The sequence below is a fragment of the Mastigoproctus giganteus genome, chromosome 5, assembly GCF_048544385.1.
Source record: "Mastigoproctus giganteus isolate SK-2022 chromosome 5, ASM4854438v1, whole genome shotgun sequence".
NCBI lineage: Eukaryota > Metazoa > Arthropoda > Arachnida > Uropygi > Thelyphonidae > Mastigoproctus > Mastigoproctus giganteus.
In genome coordinates, this window is record NC_143579.1 from 48,426,354 (window position 1) to 48,444,286 (window position 17,933).

General features: G+C 37.6%; 1 protein-coding gene across 5 annotated transcripts in view; it reads right to left on the reverse strand.

Annotated features, from left to right (window-relative positions):
• The window catches only part of RapGAP1 (Rap GTPase activating protein 1), a 344,351-nt gene that overhangs the window by 155,043 nt on the left and 171,375 nt on the right, over positions 1-17,933 (reverse strand). For 4 of the 5 annotated variants that reach the window (XM_090373185.1, XM_090373182.1, XM_090373183.1 and 1 more), the window contains 2 exons: positions 17,214-17,301; positions 11,626-11,712 (listed from right to left, as the gene is read on the reverse strand). In XM_090373185.1, coding sequence (XP_090229311.1) covers positions 11,626-11,712; positions 17,214-17,291 — 165 coding nt within the window. In that variant the 5' untranslated portion in view covers positions 17,292-17,301. Of the gene's footprint in view, positions 1-11,625; positions 11,713-17,213; positions 17,302-17,933 lie in introns of those variants that run through there. The other variant, XM_090373186.1, reaches the window with a different exon arrangement.

A 17,933-nucleotide genomic window follows, 5' to 3' on the forward strand; every position in this document is an offset into this window, starting at 1 on the left:
CAAGGAGAGATTGACAATTTCCTGGAAAGGAGCCTGGTAGACCTCAAATGAGCAACAGAAGACAGCGATTGCTAACCTGAAGGGTTACTTCCAGAAACACACAGCAGCACTCCAACAGGCCATAAGGAAGACAGACAAGTGGTATACCCCACTCAATCTAAGCAAGGAGTCCCTCCCAACCAGGAGACACAAACAAAGCTAGAAAGATGGGCAGAGAATACACTCCAGGACAGACACTACAATGATCTCCATCAAGATCACATAGATAAAACTGCTTCCAATGCATGGCTCACGAGTGGGACGCTCTTCCCCGAGACTGAAGGATTCATGCTTGCCATCCAAAACCAGGTAATCAACACCAGAAACTACAGAAAATACATCACCAAGAGCCCACAGTGTCCGATGACACCTGGCCTCTGAAACAATCCAACACATCACCGCAGGATGCAAGGTGACATATTGGATCAACCAGACTGAGTACACTCATAGATACGACCAAGTAGCCAGGATAATACATCAGAAGCAAGCAAGCAAGGCAAGGAAATACCAGTTGATCAAAGAAAGTGTACTGTACTACAAGTACGAACCCCCAGGCAGTACTAGAGACCCCAAACCACAAACTGTAAAGGACAAGACAATCCTGCACAACAGACCGGACATAACCCTTGTGGGCAAGAAGGAAAAGGCTACCTATCTGATTGAATAGTGGTACCCAACACTGGCAACCTGCAGAAAACCCATGGGAGATCCTACATAACAGCCTAGCAGTAACAGGTCTCCCAGCAAACACCTACAAGGAACTGCAGAAAGTCACAATCTTGAACACCTGTAGGATAGTCAGAGTTCCTCGACCAACAGTAGCACCAGGCATAACAAAAACCACCCTGTGTGCTTGGTAGCAATACCAATCATGAGGTGGGACCCCAACCAGGGAGAGATAATATAAGAGCAATAATAATAATAAAATAATAGTTGGAGCAATGCAGTCCACGAGGAACTGCCTGCTGTCAATAAACAGATTTTTTTTTCTATAAGATTATATAGTACTGTGAGTCATCACTCCAGAAAACACATTGATAGTGAGTTTGTGTACAGACTCATTTATGAACATCAATTGATGAAATGCCTGGCACATGGTAATTACAGAATCTCCCCCCCCCTCCCAGTGCATATCAATATATTGAAACATGCTCAGATAAGTAGCAAATTTACCTTTGATTTTTAAAATTCTAATGGTAAACATGAATTTGCAGAATCTCCAGATAAAGGAACCACTAGGTGGCAGTGATCACAGTGTGCTGAAGTGGGATTTACTCAAGGTGGTAACTACCATCAGAGGTAAAGGGAAGGGTTTTTGCTTTCGTAAAGGCAACTATGATGGTCTGAGACAGTATTTAAATTCTATACAGTGGGACCAACTGATGATGTTACCAACAGCAAATTCAAAATGGGAAGCATTCAAAGAACTTATCTTGGAAGCTACTACGCTTTACATACCAACCAAGAAATATTGTTCAAGGTGAAGGCCTAAATCGTTGTCAGATGAACTAATGAGACATATGGCAGAGAAGAAAAATGCATGGGATACATACAAATTAATGGGTGACATGGAAGCCTATGATAGATATAAGTTGGTCTGTAACCAAGTCACAAAGGAGATTAGGCAGGCAAAGGCAGATTATGAGAAATCCTTGGCAAAGGATGCAAAGAAAAACAGAAAAGAGTTCTTTACCTATTTAAACTCAGGAAAGGAAGGAAAGGGATGAATCAGATTGGTCCACTGGATGTTGATGGTTCAACAGTTGAGAATTCTGCTGAGGTGGCTAACAATCTAAACAAGTATTTTGCATCTACATTCACACATGAGGAGTTATTCAGGAAGGGGAATGTCGTAGGTGAAGTAAACATTGGCAGTGAGCTAGATGATTTTCTAATAACTGAGAGGAAAGTGGAGGAAAAATTGTTGAGGATAAACATAAAAAAGGCACCCAGGGTAGACGGGATCTATCCAGTTATATTAAAGGAGGCAGCAAAGGAAGTAAGCAAACCCCTAGACATAATTATGAGAGCTTCTTTGGACTCAGGGGAGGTACCCATAGACTGGAGATGTGCAAATGTAACCCCAATTCACAAAGGAGGATCAAAGGCTGACACAAATAATTATAGACCTGTTAGTTTAACTTCGGTTCCAGGAAAATTAATGGAGGCACTCGTTAAAGAAGCACTGCAGGATCATCTAGACAAGAATTTAGTTATAGCTCAGACACAGCATGGTTTTGTTAAGGGCAGGTCTTGTCTGACCAATTTGATTGGATACTATGATGTAGTCACAAAAGAACTGGATGCAGGGAATAACTTTGATATTATATACTTGGATCTTAGAAAGGCTTTTGATACTGTTGCTCATGAAAGACTGTTGCACAAATTGGAGCAGTGTGCCATTGGAGGAAAATTGCTGCTATGGATAAAGGGATGGTTGAGTGGCAGAAGACAGAGTGGTAATCAATGGACACTGCTCAACGTGGACTAATGTTATTAGTGGAATTCCTCAGGGTTCAGTGTTCGGTCCATTGTTGTTTTCTGTATTTATAAATGATATTGATGATGGTATATCAAGCTTAATGTCCAAGTTTGCAGACGATACAAAGGTTAGCAGGGTTTTTAAGGACACTACTGATGCTATGCTGCTGCAACAGGATCTGGAAAGGTTGAGCAGATGGGCTGAGAGGTGGCAAATGAAGTTTAACATTCACAAATGTAAAGTACTACATATGGGAAACAGTAACCCCAGATAAACGTATCAACTCTGTGGTACTACGCTGACAGTGGTAGAGAATGAAAAGGACCTGGGGGTAATTGTGCAGGCAGATATGAAGTTCTCTGAGCAGTGCAGACGAGCTGCAAGAGCAGCTCATGCTGTCTTGTCAATGATATACAGGAATTTTTCTAGCAGGGATAGGGATGTGATTATTCCATTGTATAAGGCATTGGTCAGGCCACACCTTGAGTACTGTATACAGGTCTGGAGGCCTCATTTCAAGAAGGATGTAGGGCTACTGGAACGAGTACAGAGAAGGGCAACAAGATTAGTGAATGGAACAAAGGGTTGCTCTTACGAAGAAAGGCTTAAGTTTTACAAATTACAGTCTGGAGACTAGGCATCGGCGAGGTGTTCTGATAGAAGTGTATAAGGCTTTGAATGGCTTGAGCATGCTCAATGCCGATGGGATTCTTCCTCATGTTCAGAATAATCGTCTGAGAGGGCATAAATTCAAATTGAGGAAGGACAGATGTCGGATAGATGTGCGGAAATTTGCCTTTAGCCAGCGGGCAGTTGGTTTGTGGAATAGACTTCCATCACTTGTTGAAGTTGATAGCCTAAACAAATTTAAGGCTCAGCTGGAGAGATATTTCGAACGAACGGAGGGGTGAAATGGGAGTAGTAGTATTTTGTTTTTTTTTTTTTTTTTGGCTGATGCTGAATAAGCTTGCTTTCTTGCATCATATGCCTCTACTAATGTACTAATGCTAATTTTATTAATAGCATGGTGCACAAATTTTTATTAAATTGTGCAAGTATTTCATAAAGTCATACATGTAAGTCTACATGCTGAGGTATGAACTAGGTATTAATTTTTGCACAAAACAGGAAAATATGTAAACAATAACGAATTTAGCATTAGCAGAGGCATATGATGCAAGAAAGCAAGCTTATGCAGAATCAGAGGGGGGGGGGGGGGGGAAAACACTCCCAATTCACCCCTCCGTTCGTTCCAAATACCTGTCCAGCTCAGCCTTAAATTTATTTAGGCTATCAACTTCCACAACAAAGGGTGGAAGTCTGTTCCACCAACCAACTACCCGCTGGCTAAAGGCAAACTTCCACACATCTATCCTACATCTGTCTTTCCTCAATTTGAATTTATATCTTCTCAGGTGATTATTCTGAGCAAGAGGAAGAATCCCATCAGCATTAAGCATGCTCGAACCATTCAAAGCTTTATACACCTCAATCAGATCACCTCGCAGATGCCTAGTCTTCAGACACTGTAATTTGCAAAACTTAAGCTTTTCTTCACAAGAGTAACCCTTTGTTCCATTCACTAATCTTGTTGCCCTTCTCTGTACTCGTTCCAACAGATCTACATCCTTCTTAAAATGAGGCCTCCAGACCTGTATACAGTACTCAAGGTGTGGCCTGACCATTGCCTTATACAAGGGGATAATCACCTCCTCATCCCTGCTAGAAAAATTCCTGTTTATCATTGACAAGACACTAATGAGCTATTCTTGCAGGCCGTCTGCACTGCTCAGAAAACTTCATATCTGCCTGCACAATTACCCCAGGTCCTTTTCGTTCTCTACCACTGTCAGTAGTACCACAGAGTTGATACGTCACTCTGGGGTTACTGTTTCCCGTATGTAGTACTTTACATTTGTCAATGTTAAACTTCATTTCCCACCTCTCAGCCCATCTGCTCAACTTTTCTAGATTCTGTTGCAGCAGCGTACTGTCAGTGTCCTTAACAACCCTGTCAACCTTTGTATCGTCTGCAAACTTGGACATTAAGCTTGATATACCATCATCAATATCATTTATAAATACAGAAAACAACAATGGACCCAACACTGAACCCTGAGGGACTCCACTAATAACATTAGTCCACGATGAGCAGTGTCCATTGATTACCACTGTCTTCTCCCACTCAACCATCCCTTTATCCATAGCAGCAATTTTCCTCCAATGCCACACTGCTCCAATTTGTTCAGCAGTCTTCCATGTGCAACAGTATCAAAAGCCTTTCTAAAATCCAAATATATGATATCTAAGTTATTCCCTGCACCCTGTTCCTTTGTGACCACATCATAGTACCCAATCAAATTGGTCAGGCAAGCTTTCCTTAACAAAACCATGCTGTGTCCGAGCTATAACTGAAGTCTTGTCTAGATGATCTTGCAGTGCTTCTTTAACCAGTGCCTCATTAATTTTCCTGGAACAGAAGTTAAACTAACCGGTCTATAATTACTTGTGTCACCCTTTGATCCTCCTTTGTGGATTGGGGTCACATTTGCACATATCCAGTCCATGGGTACAGCCCCTGAGTCCAAAGAAGCTCTCATAATTATGGCTAAGGGTTTCCTTATCTCCTTTGCTGCCTCCTTTAATATAACTGGATAGATCCCATCCACCCCGGGTGCCTTTTTTATGTTTATCTTCAACAATTTCTCCTCCACTTTCCTCTCAGTTATTATGAGTAATGAGTCCCCCATTATCCAACACAACACATCCTCCATTACGTATTGAATGAACTGTCAGGTAACAAAATCTGTTTTTCCCATTGGCATTATCATTAGCAGAGGCACAAGATGTAAGAAAGCAAGCTTATAACAGCATCAGGAAAAAAAAAAAAAAAAAAAAGCACCTTTCCCATTTCACCCATCCATTTGCTACAAACGTTTGTTCATTTCTTCTTTGAATCTATTTAAGCTATCAACTTCCACATCGACTGATGGAAGTTTGTTCCATAAATCAACCATCTGCTCTCTAAAATCAGATTTCCACACACCTATTCAATGACTGCCTTTTTTCATTTGGAATTTATGTCCTCCTCAGGTGCATAATCTGAGCAACAAGAAGAATCGCATTAGCATTAAGCTTGCTCAAACCATTCATGGCCTTCTACACCTCAATTAGATAACACTGAAGATGCCTAGTCTCCAGACACTGCAATTTGCAGAACTTAAGCCTTTCTTGGTAAGAGCACCCCTTTGTTCCCTCAGAAATCTTATTGTTCTTCTCTATACTCATTCCAGCAATCTAAAACTTTCTTAAAATGAAGCCGTAAAACCTGTATGCAGTAATCAACATGTGGCCTGACCACTGCCTTATACAAAGGGATAATCTTATTCAGGGACAACTCATGGGTATATCAGTCAATGAGGTGCCTATAGGCCATATTGACTGATGGTGCCCCTCCCACAGAGATGAAGATTTAAATTTTTTCGGAATGGTTAATTTTACCAATTTGCTGTGGCCCCCTAAACCTTGATGCCCCTGGGCCAGTGCCTACTCTGCCTTACCCTAAAGCTGGCCTTGATCACATCATTTCCCTGCTAGTAAAATTCCTGTATATCATTGAGAAGACTTCATGATCTGCTTTGGCAGGCTGTCTGCACTACTCAGAAAACTTCATATCTGACTCTACAATTACCACCAGATCTTTTTCATTCTCCACTACCCTGAGTCTAGTACCACACAGACTAGGCTAACTGCTACCTATATGCAGTACTTTAACATTGACAAACAATGTTAAATTTCAGTTGCCACCTCTCCACCCATCTGCTCAACTTTTATAGATCCTGTTGCAGTAGCATACTGTCATTAACAACTCTGCCAACCTCTGTATCATCTGAACACTTGGACATTAAGCTTAATATACCTTCACCAATATCATTAATAAATATAGAAAACAACAATGGGTCCAATAACAAACCGCTGGGGACTCCACTAATAATATTAGTCAATAAAGAGCAGTGTCCACTGATTACCACACTGTCTTCTTCCATTCAACCATCCCTTTATCCACAGCAATAATTTACCCTTAATGTGATACTGCTGCAAGTTAGACAGCAGTCTTCCACGTGCAACAGTATCAAAAGCATTCCAGAAATCCAAGTATATGATAAAATTATTTTTTGCATCCAGTTCTTTCATGACCACATCGTAGTATCCAATCACACTGGTCAGACAAGACTTCTTCTAAAAAAACCCATGCTGTATCTGAACTATAACTACAGTCTTGTCAAGATGATCCAGCAATGCTTCTTTAACCAGTGAATCCATTATTTTCCCCAAAACAGAAATTAAATTAACAGGTCTGTAATTATTTGTGTCACCCTTTGATCCTCATTTGTGAATTGGGAATACATTTGCACATCTCCAGTCCATGGGTACTGCCCAGAGTCCAAAGAAGCTCTCATAATTATGGCCTAAGGTTTGCTAACTTCCTTTATTGCCTCCTCTAATATAACTGGATAGATCCCATCCATCCCCAGTGCCTTTCTTATGTTTAACTTCATAAATTTATCCTCTGCTTTGCTCTCAGTTATTATAAAATCATTTAGCTCCCTGTCAGAGTTTGATATACTTCTGGTTTCCACTTCCCTACAGAATTTCTCATGTGGAATCTAGATGCAAAACACTCAATTCAGTTTGCCATCTACCGGGGCAGGATCATCAACAGAACCATCAATATCAAGTGAAACAATCTGGTTCGTCCCCTGTTTGTTATTTGGTTTTTAGCAACTGAGGTCATATTGCACTGGGGATATGCGGTGGTCATTCCCTGACTTTTGCGCATCCTCCGTATTTGGTGGTCACAGGCGGTCAAACCCCAGTCTAATCAAGAAGTGTGTGCTACGCACTGCCACTCCTGCCCACCTGGCTACGGAGACGCCAGTTCGTCCCCTTCCTTCTAGAGTTGACATAAGTAAAGAAGGCTTTGATGTTTTTCTTTGCATCCTTTGCCAAAGATTTCTCATAATCTGCCTTCGCTTGCCTAATCTCCTTTGTGACTTGATTACAGACTAGCTTATATCTACCATAGGCTTCTCTGTCACCTGATAATTTATATGCATCCCATGCATTTTTCTTCTCTGCCACAAGTCTCATTATTTCATCTAACATCCATTTAGGCCTAGACCCTAAATAGTATTTCTTAGTTGGTATGAAAAGCCTAGTAGCCTCCATGATTAATTCCTTGAATGCTTCACATTTAAAATATTGTGATGGTAACATCATCAGTTGGTCCCATTTTATAGAATTGAATAACAGTCTGAGAACACTGTAGTCACCTTTATGATAGCAAAAACCCCTCCCTTTACTCGTGATGGTAGTTACATCATTAAGTAAATCCCACATCAGTATACTGTGATCACTGCCAACTAGTGTTTCCTTTATCTGCAGATTCTTAATGCATGAATAATCATTGATATATACTCTGATCAAGAGTAACATAATCAAATCAAGAATATTACTCCCTCTGGTTGCCTCTAGAACATGCTGCTGTAGAAAACATTCATCCAATAAATCCCCAAAAGTCTTCTTAGTGTGCAAGTGACCAACTTACAAGTTCCAGTCAATATCTAAGAAGCTAAAATCCCCCATTATAAGACATTTGGATTTACTGGCCCACTGTTTCTGTATATAGTAGTTCATTGTATTCATCAGTCATTAGGCCTAAACACACTCCTCTAATTTTTACTTTCCCAGTGCTTATCACATCAAACTGACTCAACATTGCACTGCCCATCCATGTCAACTGGATGCACTGCCTTAGATTTTACAAGTCTCTTAATAGCATAACCCCTCCTTCCTTCCTACCCTGTCTGATCTTTATGTACAGGGTGTACTCCACAAATTCTAATTCTGCATTCCTTATATCTGTGTGACACCAAGCCTGTGATATACCAATATCCTCCACTTTTGATGTTTTTGCCATCACTTCAAATTCATCAAATTTATTTACTATATTCCTAGCAATGGCATACATGCAAGAATATATGCCTCTGTTCTTACTCTTAATTACCCTAATGTAATCCATGTATTTACTTGTTCCATGATGACTCCCGGCAGTTCTTGAAATCCCCAGCACCTTGCTTTCTAGGGTGCTGCTCATTCCAATAGAAGCAGTGGAAGAATCACTTTCACCTCTGCCTGCAGCTACTGTTAATCTATTAGTCTGTGACTCCTCCCCCCAAGCTAGCATATTTTTTGACCCACTTAATGCTGCCTCGATAGAATCAGAAAATATCCTTGCACCCTTTCTATTTAAGGGTATCCCATCCCTTTAGAAAGACCATGCTAAGAAATATTCTACCTCACGAGCCTTGCACATCTCTTCAGGGCTGAATTGATTGACAAGGCTCTCATCATATACTCCTTTCTATCGTGTCTGTGCAGAATTGCAGACACTTTCAAATTTAACCCTAACTCGCAACCTTTTTTCTACATTGACCTGTAACTAAGTCCATAGCTCTCTTATTCTTAATATCATTAGTGCCAACATGTACAATATCGCCATTTATGCCCTTAAAAGATGATATCTGCTCTCTTTAGTCTCCACAACTGGGAAAGTTTTATGGGCCCTTGTTTTCTTTAGGGATGGATATCACTTTTATGAAAGTTTTCAGGTACATTTTCCTTTTTTTTTTCATTCATTTTTTATTTTTTAGCTAATCTTAATTCTTACCAACTTTATTTACTTGAATTTAATGATTCTTTCTGGTCTGACTAATGTAATTTTTTTGATGAGATTTTAGCATTTTTTCCACTTTACAACTTAATATGTGAAGACTGATTAATATGACTGAAGGGTCTCATACTTAAGTTATGTCCAATACAGCATTTAGCTATGTACGTTTTGAGGCAATAGTACATTGTACATTACGGAATAGATTGATTGCATGCACTTTGTGCATGCCATCAATCTATTTCAGCATTCATGACATTGTTTCTATACACTTCACTGGTCATTTATAACTGTGATTCACAAGACAGGTGGCTTTTACTAATTTACTGACTGGGGAGAGAAAGTATTTCAGCTAATATTTCTAGACTCTCTCAGTAAAGCAAGTTAGGAATTGCCATCCCATATACTTATTTACTCTGAAAATTAATCTTTAGTAACATTAGCTTTCATTTTTAAACTTTATTGCTTTATAAATTGAGAGAGCATGTCATTCCTGCACCATGTCATATGTTTTGTGCTGTAAATGAAAAATTGGCAGAATAAAGTTTGCTTTTTTTTTTGGCTCACTGAATAATTATGACAACTGTTCCAATGTATATCATAGTTGTATTTGTTAATGAAAATACAAAATTCATAAAATTAAAAAAAAAAAAAAAAAAAAAAAAACTTACCACAGGTATTTTACCAGAGTACAACAAGCTTCCAAGGGGCATTCAATAAATTATCTACTTAGGGTACTTTCCCATAGTTATATTTCAATGAGTCACGATTTATCATATTCCTATGTATCTGAACTTGAATCATGCTAATTTTGATACCACTATGTGTTCAGGTTGTGCTTCTGTAACAGAAAGAAGACATCTGTATCAAATTATGGATTTGATGAAATTGGTACATTGTTCGGTCATCAAGTTTCTCATCAAAAAAGGAAATGGGACAAAGGTTATTCATGAAAGGATGGTGGCTGTGTATGGCAACAGTGTACCTTCAGGGTACCAGGTGAAATTGTGGTCAAAACAATTCAAGTGGGATATAGAGTCCATCAAAGATGATCCACATCCAGTAAGGCCTGTGACAGCAACCACTCCAGAAATGTGCCAAGTCCAGCTGTGAAAATCCTTGTGCCGAATGACAGATGTTTAAAGGTGTTTCAAATCTCTAAGGAATGTGACATATCTGAGGGAACAGCTACAATCATCCTCCATGATCATTTGGGAGATGACTAAGGTTAGTGCAAGGTGGGCCCCCAGATTTCTGACCCCTATGCAGAAGAAATTGAGTATTGTGTTGATGAGAATTTAGCTTTATGAAAGGGGATCCTGAAACTTTCATCTCCAGAATTGTTACGGATGATGAAACATGGGTTCATCACTGGGATCCTAAGATCAAGCAAGAACCAATGCAATGGAAGCACAAGGGTTCTCCCCAACCTAAAAAACTTCAGACACGACCTTCAGCTGGCAAGATTATAGCAACTATTTTTTGGGATGCTAAGGGAATTTTGTACAATAACTAGTTGGAACACAAGCAGCCAGTCACTGGGGAGTCATACACATCCCTACTGTACAACCTAAGAGGTGTTATAAAGGAAAAAGCCATAGAAAACTTTCCAGAGCTTTTTCACAATAATGCACCAGTGCACAGGCACATGCTGTTGCTTTGAGAGACTGTGACTTTACAGAACTTACCCTTACAGCACGGATCTGGCCCTCAGTGACTATTTCCTGTTTTGACACCTCAAGAAAAACATATGTGGACATTGCTTTGCTGATGATATTGAACCGAAGTCTATTGTTTCTGCGTTCTTTGATGGACAGGACAAAGAATTTTATTTGTCTGGTATTTCTTTATTGCCAACGAAATGGAAAAGTATACTGAAGTTCAGAGGAGTTGCATTGAAAAATAAAAACAAATTTTTGCCTCATTTCCTTCATAGGTAGGTAGATAATTTTATTGAACGCAAGTACTTTTAGTATTTTTCTGCAAAAAGAAAAATACAGAGAAAAAAAAAAACTTATTTCCAAAAGACAAAAGAGCTCTATGTTATGATGATGAAACAGATAAGGGATCAAATAGAGTCAAAAAGACTGATCCTCCACTGTAAACCAGCTATATATGAACAACATAGGCTGACGTAGCCCAGTGGTCAGGAGCGAGAGTGCATAGCACGCGTTCCTTGAGTGGACCGGCGTTCAAGCCCGTGACTACTAAATACGATAAATATTTGTATTGACGATTTATTGTAAACTCTACTGACTTGGTTGTCGTGCCGGAGTATAAACAGAAAATTTATTTAACATGTTGCCACAAGCAATTAATTAGATTTGCCCTACCCTGACTTAATAAGCAAAGATAATATCACAAAATGTCTTACCTGAAATGATGCTGGAAGGGCACATCTTTGATCATCTAGCCTACTGTTCTGTAACCGTTCCAACAATTCAAACAAATCTTGTGTTCCCTACATGAAAATTAATGAAAACTGCAAAAGCAATCACTCAACCAATATAATCTTTAATATAGCATATTGAACATGAACATCCTTAATGTTAAAACCAGCATTATTTTCCATAATCATGGCTTTAAATGAGTCATTACCTTTGCAGGTTATTTTCATTAAGAAATAACCATAATTTAAAACATTACAAGCAGAGGTCAAGAATAGCAAATTGCATGGGTTTCTGCATCCAGCACCATCATGAACCTGATCATGATGATGCTGGCTGTGATCTCATCAAAGCTAGGAAGCACTACATTGATGATGTTTCTGATCTTCCAAGAAAATACTGTCAATAACATCCTTTGGCATGCCATGGATCCTTCAACATAACTGAATTGTACTGCCATTCAACCATCAGGACAGCTGAATGGTACTGCCATCTATCAGAGACGAAGTTGATACCAAACAGAGAAACCTTGATGAAAAAGTGGTAAAAGAAGTAGTTGTATAGTGTCCAAAAGTTACATTCATAGAATATCTCACTTTTAGGCAGGTAATAGATGATAGGTTAGCCAAGTAAGATGGTGTTATCCTAATATTGCTAATTAACCCTTTTGTGTGTGGTTTTCTGGACTATGCATATATGACCCAGAGTGAAATTTTTCAAGGAATTCGGATTTTTGTTATATACATAAATGCTCTTAAATATAACCTTTTCCTATTTTGACTTTATAGCCAAAACAGACTAGGATTATTGTCAAAAATAAAATCAATTTCTAAAAACAAAATTAGAAAAAAGAAAAATTAAAAAATGGAAAAATCATATAAAAATATTCAAAAAATAAATTTTAAAAGCTATATATTCTTTTTTTAGTTTGCAGTAATATCCTCTATGTTTTACATATGTATTATTTGATTCACTTTCAATAATTTCTTGATCTGAGTTCCAAAAAAATTTATTGTATTTCAGCTGTGTATGTCCTTACCACAGGGGCTCACTCTGATGAGTATGGGCTTGACACACTTCCCTTCTCAGACAGACAGACACACTTCCCTTCTCAGTCAGTCAGTCAGTCAGACAGACACACTTCCCTTCTCAGACAGACAGACAGACAGACAGACAGACAGACAGACAGAGAGACAGACAGAGAGAGAGAGAGAGAGAGAGAGACCTTGTGTGTGTTTTTGGCTGGTGCAGCAAAAGCCTCAGGCTTCCTTGCACCATATGGCTAATAATAATAATAATATCATCGCAAACCTTGTTGAAAGGGTATGCCCCCCTACATTGATCTTGAAACTATCAAAAATCATAAAATAGGCTACTATTACTTGTTAAACACACTTGAGATACAGCAACATATGTCTGCAAAGTTTCAAGAAAAGCTGTACATATTCAGTTGTAATTTGTTGATACAGCATTGAAAGACAGTTGTAATTTGTTGATACAGCATTGAAAGAACCTTCAAAATGTATATTCACACTCCTCTGGCCCCTTATATTAAGAAAGTTATGTAAATGTGTACACTCAAGAAAGGATTAACCTATCATGCAGGCCTAAAACTCTCAAAATTGCTAATTACATCAACAATATAATATGGAAATTCTTCTAAAATCCCTTGAGATCTTGCTTTCTCCTACCTGCCTGCCATCTTGTCAATATCATTAATTAGCCTCCAGGTAATATACCTAGAATTCAGTGATTATTCCTTTCCTGCAAATAACAGTGTACAGCAGCAAGAAAAGGGCCTTTATGCTGGGATCCAGGCTTCCATAGTCCAGTCAGTGGACTGTTACTGTTGCAAAACTCAAATCATGGAAAATTTTGCAACAATTCCTGAATGTGTTTGTGACAAACCACTCTTGAACAATTCTGGTGACTTAGATCTTCATTATTCGTCCATATAACAGGGAGTGTAGATTTCAGAAAATCTCTTCATTAGCCTAAGATCATTATCATTATAACACGAGCTTCCAGCTACAATCACCTTCTATACTGATATCGAGCACAAAGATTAAGAACCCTTTGGAAAAATTTTATCCTGCGGTAGTGTTCTTATCACAGAAGATCAACATACACAGCTGGCATTCTCTTCAAAAAAAAAAAAAAAAAAAAAAATTGTCAACCTTCCTCCACAGTTCTTAAGAAAGGATGAATATTTTAATTAACTTTTCAGAAAGACTGCAGTAAACTGCTGTACTCATTTTCAAGAGCTCAGTTTTAAATTATCATAAAATTGGCTTGGCAAATTCATTTTATTGATTAATTTGCTCATAGAAAAATTAATGTTATCACTTTATCGATCCATATAATCACATACATTCAATCGTTTCCATCAAAGAACTTCTCTGCTTTGAAATCAACTTTGGCAATAATTGGGGGAAAAAAACAGATGATTGGCTTCTGCACTTTTATAAACTGAACATATGCAGCTGAACCTCCCAAATCTGGCTATCTGTTATTCAGCACCACTCATTTTCTGACTATGATTTAGGAAAATGGCTTAATCCAGTAAACAGCCAGAGAATCAATAAAGTTCGTTCTTAGGCTGGCCATTAAACAAAGCAGTGCTGATTGTGCAAGGTGGAGATTATCTTGGTAAAATAAGTTTTTATTGTGCTCCAACAACATCAAGAAAAAAAATGAGATTATGGAATTGACTGATTGCTATTCACGAACAAGATTAATAATAAGAGATGGATTACTCAGTTTCCAAGTTTCATGATTTATAGACTGAGGTCACCAAGCATATTTTCTGTTCATTTTAGATTTATATTTTTAAACAATATCAATGCAGCAGCTTTCATCCAACTGCTACTTAAAAGAAATTTAAGTAGCCCAGAGGACTGTGGCCCATCAAAGAATATACACAAGTCATCTACTATGGAAAAGGCTCTACTGCCAATGATGCTCACCACTGAGACTTCAGTGGCGAAATGATTGTTTGCAGTTTTTTTGCTATTCCCTTCCAAAATATACCATACACATTACAGTATATTTTGAAAGAAATAATTCTATTTTTACTACATTGTATATTTGCTGTATTATGTTACTTTTTGCTCGAAAAACAGGGCTTCATTTGTACTATGTAGAATAAGTGGTAGTACAGAAGTGCAGTATTTTCAAAGTTTGTTTTTATGAATGAAATCCACAAACTCTCAAGATTCAGATAGAATCAGGTCCATAAGTTGCTGGATTTGGGAGCCATTCAACTGTACCACTGTTCAAGGTAAACTTAAACATCATGCTGACCACTCACTTACCACTGTCATACACCAAACCTAATCTATTTTTAATCACAAAAAACTTAGTTTTATAAGCTTTCTTAACCAGAGGGTCATCCTTATCACTAATAATATTCATAAAACAGACATTCATGATTATGTCTACTTCATGTATTTAAAAATGTGTTGGTTTTTTTTTGTTTTTTTTTTATAAAATGTGTTTTAAATATGTTTAAAAATCCACATGCTTAAATTTTGAATGTGCTGTTTTCAAAGAGAAAAAAATATAAATAAATAAAACTTAAAAGGAATCAGATAAGAATATAAATTACTCTCCTGTTCATGTATCCATGACATAAGCCAAGTTCCAGGGTAGAAAACTTTGTCCTAAAAACTACAATTCTTAGTGTCCACTATTTTTGTTAGCAGTATACATTATCCTCTAACATGTATTGGGTCACCTCACCCCTGGAAAGTAATGGTTAGTTACACAAGTTATATGACAGGTAGGTGGCAGTGCCAGTTAAAAAGGAATTCATTCAATGCCCAGCAGGTGGAACAGAACAATGTGAAAAAAGAATCAAAAAGATATCCATATAAACATAAACTAATTCTGATTAAACACTTTTGCAATGCCATATTTATGTTGTTGTGGGGTTTCATGGCCCATAAGCTGCTATGGCTATAATGTGTCTATTCATTTATAATATAAGGAAATGACAAATTTTTGCAAAATCAGAAATGATTAAAAAGTCCAGTTTGCTTGAAGTAGTTGAAAATTTCGGAAATATTTGCCTTGTCACCAATGAGATTCTCTAAAGTTATTGGTTTATCAAGATTTACCAGTGATAGCAGGGTTGAAGTTCTGTCTTGTCTACAGTAGGGGCAGTCAATAAGAATGTGTTTAACAGTCAGATTTATATAACAATGTGGACACTGTGGTGAATCATCTCCCTTGAGTAAATAGAGGTGGGTCAGATGAGTATGACCTATTCTTGTCCTTGAAAGGACTACTACTTCTCGTCTTGATGTACGGACACTGGAGTGCCAAATTTTCAGATCCTGTTTAAGCTGCAAGAGTTTATTATTAGTTTGAGAGTGCCAGATTGTTGTCCATTCTGATTGGCATGCAGCATGAATGATTTGTGCATAGTCTGATGCTGGAACAGGGATATTCATTAAATCTAAGGATTTTTTGCAGCTTTGTCAGCAAATTCATTGCCCAAAATACCAGAATGTGACGGAATCCAACACATGGTGACTAGTTGGTGGCGTTTTGCAATCTGTAGTAACAAGTTTCTAATTTCATCAAGAACAGGGTGAACTTTATCTGAAGAATTACATAATGCTAAGATTGAGCTGAGGGAATCAGTGTAAATAACAATTTTAAGAACAGTCAGAACAGTGATTTTCTAAAGCTAATTTAATTACATATAATCTGGCTGAGAAGATGCTGAATTCAGATGGAAGGGATGCTAAAATAGTGGTATTCAGAAACACTGCAGCTGCTCCAACATTTGAATTAGATTAGAGCCATCTGTGTATATTGGAGAAAAATCAATATATATTTGATTGTGAGCAGCATGAAGTTGTCTGACATCGAAGCTTGCAAAATAACCTTTCGCCATTGCCATAGTTATAACAAAAAAGATCCATTTGCCTATTAAAATAAAATGCAAACATCTTATTTCAAAAACAGTCATAACGCATACACACACACTAGATTTTTCCTAAAGTTACCAAATTTGACATGTCAAAATCATTACAAAGTCAAGTGACAAAAAAAAAAAAAAAAAAAAAAAATATATATATATACACACACACACACATATATATATACACACACACACACACACACACACACACACACACACACACATGCTACCAAATCTAGTAATAAAATCAATTTTAAACACACTAGCTTGTTCACACTTAGGCAACCTAGAGAAAGTTGGTGCAAGAAAAGAAAAAAGTACAGTCTCAAATGGCAATACAAATTGGAGTGAGCACAAATTCATTAAAAAAAAAAAAAAAAAAACACTTTAAATCAGCATAAATTAGGTGATATATATATATATATATATTGAAGTGTACCTGTACACGTTGGTACTATAAAGAGAAATAATAATTAAATTAAAAAATATCTATTCAAGATTATATTCATAAGTACAGATAAATGGTTATGGAATGTTCAATAAAATTAAAATACAAAATATCAATAATTACATCTGAAAAAATATGTATGAAATTTTCCAAGGGTGGTAAGGAGGTAGTTATTAATATAAAGGCTAGCTACTTACTTTGAAGGAATCTGGATCCAGAGAAGATGAACGAATATTATCTGGTTTATGACCAGAAATTTCCCACTGCTTATCCATTGCTTGTTTCCTATAATAATAATAAAAAAAAAAAAAAGAGAAAGAAATATTAACATTCATATTCAATATATACTGGGTGGTTATAAAATAAGTTTTCCTACTGAGGAGACCCTAGTGTCAAAATGGTTAGAAATAGCGTGAAAATTGGTGGGTGTGTAATTTAGTGTATGGGGAAGCGATTTGTAGAAGGAAAAAATTAGTCTGAATTTCCACCACCAGGGGAGAAATTGGCACTGATGAAATGATGAAATACTTAACTTAAGATTAGATTTTAATATCAGAACTTAGAAATCTAAAGATTTCCTTCACTTGAGATGACATTCTGAAAACGGAGGACTGTGTGCGACAGTTTCGCGTAGCATCTCATTGGGGATGTTCACTACATGCTGTTTAATGCTTGCTTTCAAATCAGCAAGCATATGCCGCCACGGTAAACTCCTGTCTTTCAGTTATCCCCATTGCCGGAAATCGGAGATTGAGATCTGTGATCGGGCTGGCCATAACTGCAGAAAGTCTCTAGAAATGATGCAATCATTTCTGAATGTTGAACAGAGCAGTTCCTTCACTTGTCAACCAACAAGGGTTGTACACCTTTTTTGGGGGGGGGGGGGCACAAGGTGTAGACTCTTCAAAGAAAAATGG